The sequence below is a fragment of the Phaseolus vulgaris genome, chromosome 6 (genome assembly GCF_000499845.2).
Source record: "Phaseolus vulgaris cultivar G19833 chromosome 6, P. vulgaris v2.0, whole genome shotgun sequence".
Classification (NCBI taxonomy): domain Eukaryota; kingdom Viridiplantae; phylum Streptophyta; class Magnoliopsida; order Fabales; family Fabaceae; genus Phaseolus; species Phaseolus vulgaris.
In genome coordinates this window covers 289,536-298,821 of record NC_023754.2, presented here as the reverse complement: position 1 = coordinate 298,821, position 9,286 = coordinate 289,536, and the positions used below count along the sequence as shown (strand labels likewise).

At 34.0% G+C, this 9,286-nt stretch overlaps 1 protein-coding gene across 1 annotated transcript; it reads left to right on the top strand.

Moving 5' to 3' along the window:
- Positions 1–2,460: 2,460 nt before the first annotated feature.
- Positions 2,461–5,156, top strand: LOC137830906 (triacylglycerol lipase 2-like). The gene is made up of 9 exons (XM_068638307.1): positions 2,461–2,657; positions 2,743–2,850; positions 3,327–3,467; positions 3,549–3,659; positions 4,007–4,150; positions 4,248–4,288; positions 4,373–4,455; positions 4,580–4,663; positions 4,799–5,156. The coding sequence occupies exons 1-9, from the start codon at positions 2,475–2,477 to the stop codon at positions 5,116–5,118; spliced, it is 1,215 nt and encodes a 404-aa protein (XP_068494408.1). The 5' UTR covers positions 2,461–2,474; the 3' UTR covers positions 5,119–5,156.
- The last annotated feature ends 4,130 nt before the right edge of the window (positions 5,157–9,286 follow it).

Genomic DNA, 9,286 nt, shown 5'->3' with positions numbered 1-9,286 from the left:
TATGAAAAAGATATGCAACTATATATAGTTCCTTTTACTAAAGTTGTGATCATCATTTACTGATATAATCATGTAGAAATTATTGAAAAATATTAATTTCTATTTAACTAAACTGCATCTCTAACAATTCATATCAGCATATCTAAATTAGCCATATCATATCTTTTATATTTTAAGAATTTAATATTATGTCATATTTAAAGCTTCATATTGGGAATAGGTCATTTATAATTCAGTAGCTAAATATAAACTTACCATTAGCAGAAAAAGTGCCACAACTTTTATAAGTAGGGTTCAATTTGTTTTATTACTAATTGATTGATAATTTATAATTTTAAGGACATTTTAAATGTGTGATTTATTATAATTTTTAATAATGACTGAATTGATTTATGGATGTACAATTTTATAAACTATTTTATTACTTTGTTAATTAATTGTAAGGATCAATTTGATATGTTATTACATTTCAAGATCTAAATAAAAGAAAGTTAAAGAATTGCAATAGTAGGTAAATATTATTTTATTGAGGAGGATGCTGCAGGGAAATCAGTGGAAATTATCTGGCATATTTTTAAATTGAACTTCTCAGACTTGGCAATACCTATTACCAGGAGAAATATTGGCAAGAATATGATAATGCATTAATTAATTATTTAATTAAATTTTCGCTTTATGTGTCCTAAATTAATTATTATTTTGATGTTGCTCACTCTGAAATTGTAGGTCCAAATTGCTGCCTGGATCCCTCTGCATTAAATATTTATTTTAATCTTGGAATACAACCAACACCAACTAAGAATTAGCTTTTGATCCATCTATCTCAAAGTAAGTAGTAATTACTTCCTCTATTCCACAATTACATAATAACAATAATAAATATACCAAACGTACCTAATCTTATATTTACGTATAAAAAAAATTACTTCAATTATACAAAAACGGTTTACTAATTAAACTAGGCCCAATCACATGGCCCACTATATTGGTCCAACAACTAAGTTGATCTGCCTATGCCATGTATCAAAATCTGACCACCAAGTACTGATCAGCCCTTAATGCTCTGTCCAGTACAATATCAAACAGATTAAGTTGTAAATTAATCTTCTAATTTTGAGGATAAATAACTTGTTCTTACCGAGAATAAGAGAAAATAGTTTTACTTGCAGAAGATTGTCTAACGCTCTACGAACATAAAAATATAAATAAAGAGGGTATAATGAGTATTAAAAAGTTAAGTTTACTCTCTGATAGTCATTGTCCATTTATAGACCTTTGTTGATGAGAATGTTAAGCATGCATGGAATAGTTTTTGAGACATAAATAGATTTTATAAAAATATTTTGTAATTAAGTTAGGTGTTTAAAAATAATGATAAATCAGTAGTTACTAGTGCTCGATGTATCTAACTTTAATTGTAGAGATGTGTTTATATAGAAACAAATTTACTAAAGAAAATTAATGAGAATTCCAAAAATTTGGTCAATTCCCCCATAAATGTTGTTGGAGATGATGTGTACTTTTAAGAATATTGGTCTCATGTCTGACTTTAGATGTTTAGTCGTAAACCGAATCTTAATCACGCCTTAAGACTCAGAATTGTACATAGCTGATAACCAATTATTTGGATTTGTATAAACCTAATTCTATTAAATAAATTTGTGTGATTTGATATGTGATTTTTAGTTTTGACCTTTGATGAAGTAAGTTACCATAGGACAGTTGAAATGTCGTGTTGAGACAGGTCAAATTAGCAGCAGGCTTCAGCGGATTAAACTAACGTAATTTGTTTCAAATAGATGCTTTCTTGCAATGGGATTAGAGTCACACTTTAATATTTTACGTTATTTCATATTTAATGTACACATTAATCATAATAACAAAACAGTAAATAGTATAGTATATAATAACAAAAGAAGTATTAATAATATTTGGGTTGAAAATAATATTATAATAAAAAAAAATATTCATGATATTTGATTTGAAATAATAATAGTTAGAATAAAATATTATAAGTAATAATTCTAGAATTTAATTTATATTTTTGGATTTTAAAATCTAAAATACAAGTGTTTTGTTAAATTTGAAATGAAAATTTTATATTTCAAATTTCATAAAATACGAAATTTTGTTTTTTAAATTGTAGAATTTATTTTGAATTATAAAATTTGGAATAAACGATTTAGGTATTTTCGAAAACATGGGACTGTAGCGCAGTGAGCATGGGTAGAGGCATGATGACCGCAATTTTGAAGTATGTGTCATTTAATAACTCATGCTAATTACTGCATCAGATAACGTAAGAATCAACCATATCCATTTCAGCGCCTTGGTTTCAACGTTGAGTTAACAATGAAACTGAAAATATGTTACAAGCCATCACCCTCTTCAACTTTCTCCAAGCACAACACAATGCTATATAACTCTCCTCTCACACTGCATGCAACATAAACAAACAAACAAACACATCGCCAATGGCCAGCACTGTTGTTACCTTGTTTTCACTAGTCCTGCTTTGCATGGCACCAGCTCAAGGGAGGAAAACACCTACCCTACACAATCAATACCTCACATCCAATCCAGTTATTCATGATTATGTTGATGGTGTCTGCAAAACTATGGTAGAGACACAAGGTTACACCTGTGAAGAACACAAGGTACACACATGTTACTCATCTGTTGAACCTACTTGGTGATGATTGTGAAGGCATTTCAGGGAATTCTTGTTTTTGTTGGAGGCAGGTTACAACTGAGGATGGCTACATCCTGAGCCTCCAGAGGATGCCGGCAGGGCGGTCCGGCGAGAAGGCCGACAAGCCGCCGGTGCTATTGCAGCATGGCATCTTTAGTGTAAGTTGTGTTAATGCAGAGATATAGACACATAATAGAGGTAGTAAAAAACATGTTTGTTTTCTATGCTTTTAGAAAGGAGAAAACATTATTGGTGACACTGAAAGGGTAGAACAATGTAAATTAGTGCCTGAAAGTAACTAAAGTAAAACTAATCTGTCAATCACATTAATCTAAGATTAAGTACCCTAACTTTAGTTGTCAAATTAATTAACAATTGAACATATGTTTAAATACTAAAATAACATAAAATAGTTAAGTTTAAGGATTTATTTGATATGTGGAAGACTTGTTTTATAGTTTCTTAGGTTGGATTCTATACTTTTAAGGATCAAAGGGTGATTTACCCTTTTAGAAAATGTAGAGGCAATAGTGATGATTGAAAAGACAGAGATGCATGCAGAAGATTAAAAACATGAAAATCTGAAAAGTAATGTTATAAAATTGAGTAATTAACTTGTGGGGTGTGGTTACAGGATGCTTCAACATGGCTGGTGAATTCTCCAGATGAATCATTGGGATTTATCTTAGCAGATAATGGGTATGATGTGTGGCTTGCCAATGTTCGTGGGACAAAATACAGCAACGGACACACAGCACTTGATTCTGATGACGAGGTTCTTTTTCTTTATATGCATGCATTTCAGTTTTCAGACTACGCTGATGGATAATTTACTTTTCTTCATTACTCTGTGTAGGCTTATTGGGATTGGTCATGGGATGAATTGGCTAGTTATGATCTTCCTGCTTTTGTACAATATGTGTACAACTATACTGGTCAGACAATACACTATGCAGGTCATTCCTTGGTGAGTTCTTAATTTCATTCTGTTTTTTTTTTTTCTGATTCTCTCATGATATTAAATATAATTTTAGTTACTGTAAAACAAAAAACAAATTAACTGGAATTCTAGTTTTTACACTTTTTAAAGTTTGGTTTAGAGTGCCTATAATTTCAAGGACACTGGGAATTTGTTCTTGGTATAGGGACCAATACCAAAATGTACTTAGTATGGCCAAGACTAAATTCTAATGATCTTTTATAGGACTCACAGTTAAACTTTTCAATGATTGAAACCAAAAAATGCGAAAAACTAGAGACTAAAAATGTCATATTTCTAGTTTGTATATTTTTAACAATCACATGAAATTTCAGGGAACCTTAATGGCTTTAGCTGCTTTATCTCAAGGACAAGGGCTGAACATGTTGAGATCAGCTGCACTTCTTTGCCCAATTGCTCATATGAATCAGATTACATCATTGCTGACAAAAATTGCAGCTGACACATTTATAGCCAATGTGAGAGATAGAAGAAGATGATTTGTCTTGAAATTAAATTATCTACTGAATACAATTTGACTTGGTGAAAATATTTTCCTTTTTCTTAATATAACAGGACTTGTACTGGTTAGGAATCCATGAATTCAATCCAAACGGGTACCAGAAAAAACTTTGATCTTTGAAATTTGCCATCTCTTTCTGCAAAGTGTATGAGTAGTTGCAATGTTTCCTAATGAGCAGGGGGGGTGCTGCATCAAAATTTGTGGAAGACATCTGCAATAAACTAAACTTGAACTGCTCAAGCCTATTGACACTTGTCACAGGTGCTATAAATGTTACTAACATTATGACCAGGAACTAAATTTTCATTTCATGTATATATTATGATACTGATTCTTGAAAATAAATACATATTATGTTGGTATATTGCTTACACTCAAACTTTAGGTCCAAACTGCTGCCTAAATTCATCCATGACTGATATCTCTTCTGAGCCAACAGCAACTAAGAACTTGATCCATCTATCTCAAAGTAAGTCTATTAGAAGGAAACATTTTTTCTATGTAACACCAATTATGATTTGATTTGAAACATTTAATCTTTTTCTGTAAACACTTGATATTTATCAAAACAGTGTTGATATTTGTTCCTATGGATTTGGATCAGTGATCAAAACGGGAAAAATAGCAAAATATGATTATGGTGATGAAGGAGAAAACATGCAGCACTATGGACAAGCAGTTCCTCCTCTATATGACATGACAGCAATTCCAAATGAATTCCCTCTTTTTGTGACCTATGGAGGGCAAGACATGCTATCTGATGTAAATGATGTGCAGGTTTTGCTGAATGACCTCCAACATCATGATGGGAACAAACTTGTGGTACTGTTCAAGGAAGATTATGCTCACCTTGATTTTGTTAGGGCTGTCAATGCTAACCAAATTATTTATGATCCTATCATAGCTTTCTACAAGGCTAACTGACTCCTACAACTGTTGTTAATAGTACTTCAACTAATGTAAAGGTTTTTGTTCATTAAGTTATTTCAATACAGTATATTACATAGTTCAACACACTCATATACTCATTCATTGGGAACATTCAGTTTGTGTAAAGATCTCTTAAGCAGTTAGCCACTATTTCCTATGATAAATATTTTACCATCACTTATTCACTCCTTAGAATAAAAAATAAAAATAATATATATATATATATACTGGTAGGGCCCGCACGACCGAGATCACAAAAACCATTACGCTTAAGCAAGATTAACGAGGCTAATCATCAATCAAGAACTAGGTAATACACTTCTAAACATGACCCAACTCCATAATCTGGTCCAATAAGAAAAGGTCCATAATAACCATATAAATAGACACAAAATATAAGAACCAAGTACGTCATTATACAGTACTCAGAATACCGAGTGCCGAATACTAAATCTGACTTGAGCGTCGGAGTTCCTTCTTCAAGTACCATCGAGTCCGGACTTTGTGGAGACCGAGAGGTAGAGAGAAACGAGGAGAAGAAAGAGCTTGCTTGGAGAGGAATAGGAGTGCAGACCGACCGACCGAGGAGGCAGAGAAGAGGAGCAGCTTGAATCGTTCTCTTGGTTCCAACCCCAATCGAGAACAATTGGCGCCCACTGTGGGACCGAGAAAATAAGCGTGAAGAGGAAAGTAGATGGTATCAACCCGAATCATGGCGAGCGAGAGGATGTCTGAGGCTGAGCAGATGGCATTGTCGATGTCTCTGCAAAGAGATGGGTGAAATTTAGGGAAGGAATGAGAAGATTACTCGAAAGAATGAGGAGGAGATCATGGCTCTCCAGAAGGAGAATGAAGAGATGAAAAGGAAGTTCGTGGAGGGGGGACCATCTACAAGACCTACTAATCTTGTCGGGAGGTCCTTCACCACTCCCACCGACCCTAAGACAGTTGAGGAGCCGAAGGAAAAAATTCACACCCAAGAGGTTGACGACGAGACCGATCCAAACAAGTCTATCCCCACGACCGGTACTTTGGACTTGGTCCGTCGACATCCTTTTACCGACTCCATAATCGGAGTACCACTATCAAATAAGTGGAAAGGCTTCAATAGGGATCGTTATGACGGCACGACCGACTCAGACGAGCATATGGACGCGTACACCACGCACATGAGCTTGTATACCTCGGACGACGCGGTCCTATGCCGAATGTTCCCCACATCGCTGAAAAGAGGGACATTGAGTTGGTTTACAAAGCTCCCCACAGACTCTGTCGACTGCTTTGAGACAGTGGTGTCCAAGTTTGAGACACAGTTCACCACTAGCCGAACACACCATTTGACTTCCATCACCCTGGTCAGGTTTGGTAAAGTGGCCATGAACATTCAGAACCTAAGCCCGGATGTAGCAATGCATCACATGCTGACGGCCCTGCGGCTGGGTCCTTTTGTTGATAGCTTGTGCATGCAACCGACTACAAGCTTGGACGAGTTAGGCAGAGAGCCACCAAGTTTATGTAGCTGGAGGAGTTGAGAGAGTTCAGAAATCAGGCCCGGGCGGAGGCCAGTGGAGACAAGGGGAAGGACGAGAAGGAGCGCCAGAACCGACCAGCTGCTAATCGAGGGGATAGTCGCAAAGACAACCAAGGAAACTGGTTCACAAGATATACCTCCTTGAGCGCCGATAGGGGAAAGATCTTAGACAAGGCTCTAAGTGCCGAGTTGATTCCACCACCAAGGAAGGCTGCAAGCCCTGAGAATGGCGACCACACTTGTAGGTGTCGGTATCATAGAAATAGTTGACATACCACTGAGTAATGTCAGTCTTTGAAGGATAAGATTGAGGAACTTATCCAAGCCGGACACCTCCTCTAGTTTATACAAGGAGGTCGTGGTACAAAGCAATCCCCATGAAGGGAAGAATCGACGAAGCGAAGGGACTACTACCCTTCGAAAGCACGAGAAAATGACCGTTGACCCGAGCGTCGGCTGAGGAGAGAGACCCCTAAGAAGGGATGAGAGAAGGGGTGACTGAGAGGTCATCAACACAATTGCTGGAGGATTCGCGGGAGTAGGTAGCTCCAACAATGCAAGAAAGTAACACCTGAGGGCGGTGCATCAGGTGAACACTATCTCTTTCCGACCAAGAATGTCACCCATCACCTTCAATGACGAAGATTTCAAGAGTGTTGACCCTTCACAAGATGATCCCATGGTGATATCGATCGGCATCAACAAGTTCACCATTATGAAGACGTTGGTGGATCAATCTTCCTTTTCCATAATAGAGCGTCCATAGTAGATGTTTTAGAAACATCGTCCAGCTGATGCTCTCATTAGATCATCTGGTCAAATTGTCTACTCTATGAAATAGTGGATCGTCTGCCTTGTGAAATATTGGAGTGTCTACTATGTGTTAAAACACAGAATTAGCAAACATAAAAACTAAGGCCAAAATTAATCCAATTAAATTAATCTCAATTGAAATAATGTACTTATTCATGATTTAGATCCAAGAGTTTATGATTAGAGCTTTAAAGTTTGATTAAAATTATGCTCATCAATGGGTTGGCCCAATATATTTAAGCCAATTGAAAGTCTTGGCCCACCCCACCATCAACAACTTGCCCAGTTCTTTTTTTTATATTTTTTCTATTTTTGTAATTTTTATTAAACATACATATAAATGTGATATATATTAGAATCACACTTAACAATGTAAATATTTTCTATTTCTTTAATTAGTTATTTAATGTCTCTAATTAGTTAAATTAAAATAATAATTACCTATGTTAAATTACTTCGTTATAACTAATATTGAAACTTAATTTGTAAGCGCTACTAATTTAAGTTACAATAATGTATATTTGTGTCCTTCAAATAATATAATAAAAACAGTTATTATTTTAAACTATTTTTTCATTTCAACATTTACTATGTCTCAAAGAAGACTTCGTCTGCTCTTTGTCTGAACATAGAGATTTTTAACTTTGCTCTGAGGTAGCGAGAAATTTGGGAAAACCTTTGCAAAAAATTTACCTCTACCTCTTCCCATCTAGTGAGGCTCTAATTTGGAAGTGATTTTAGTCATTCTTTAGCCTTTCCTGCCAATAAAAAAGGAAACAAGAGCATAAAAACATTTTCAACATCATTTGATTTAAAGCCCATTGCTCCCACCAATTCATAAAATGTATCCAAATGTGAATATGGATCATCATATTCCATTGTTGTGAATTGATGGGCACTCATGAGAGTGAGAAAATCGAGATCTATTTCCAAGGCCTTGGCGGTAGTAGGTATTGCAATACTAGAAAAATGTCTTGTCCCTTGGTACATGACATAATCTGCAAGTGTCCTCCGAGGGAATGGTGCTTGTTCTTCTGCCATGTTGTTTTCTTTCGGAAAAATATTAGTGGAAAAAAATCAGAGTATATTTTTAAAATAAATAAATAAATAAATTTGAAGACAATATAAAAAAAAATATTCACAAAAAAATAAAAATTACAAAATACAAAGTAAAAAAAATAAAAACTTACTTAAAATAAAAAAAATACTAAGAAAAAATAAAATAAAAATAAAAACTGACACAAAAATAAAACTGACTAGTAATGGTAAAAAAATAATTAAAAGAAATAAATAAAAATATGTAAACTTTAAAAAAAACTATGTAAACTAAACCTAAAAACTAAAAAACTAAAATAAAATAAAAACATAACAAAACAAAATCAAAATCAAAATAAAATTAAAAAAAACCAAAGTAAAATAAATATTGTAAAGAAGAAGAAAAATATAAAAATAAAAACTTTATTTTTAAAAGAGCGGATCTACAAATTAAAATCAAATATGTAATAAAATAAAATAAAAACAAATATGTAAAACAAAATAAAAAAAGTAACAATTATAAACACAATAAAAACAAATCAAAACAATAAAATTATTCACAATATTTAGGAAACTATACTCAACAAATCAAACTTGTTCCCGCAACGACACCAAAAACTTAATGACTTTTTACGGCAAGTGCACCGCGTTTGTCAGAAGTAATAATTGTCCCTAAGGATGGATATCGATCCCACAAGGAAAAGTGAATTATTAAGTGCAATAATATCTAAATATCAAACAAAACAATAAAATGAGTGTTGAAGTGATTGTGTTGACAATGAT

Coding starts and splice junctions, on each gene's coding strand:
- LOC137830906 (XM_068638307.1), top strand. CDS start 2,475: ATGGCCAGCACTGTTGTTACCTTGTTTTCACTAGTCCTGCTTTGCATG. Junction 2,851..3,326: donor TGCAGCATGGCATCTTTAGT/GTAAGTTGTGTT, acceptor GTGTGGTTACAG/GATGCTTCAACATGGCTGGT. Junction 3,468..3,548: donor CACTTGATTCTGATGACGAG/GTTCTTTTTCTT, acceptor TACTCTGTGTAG/GCTTATTGGGATTGGTCATG.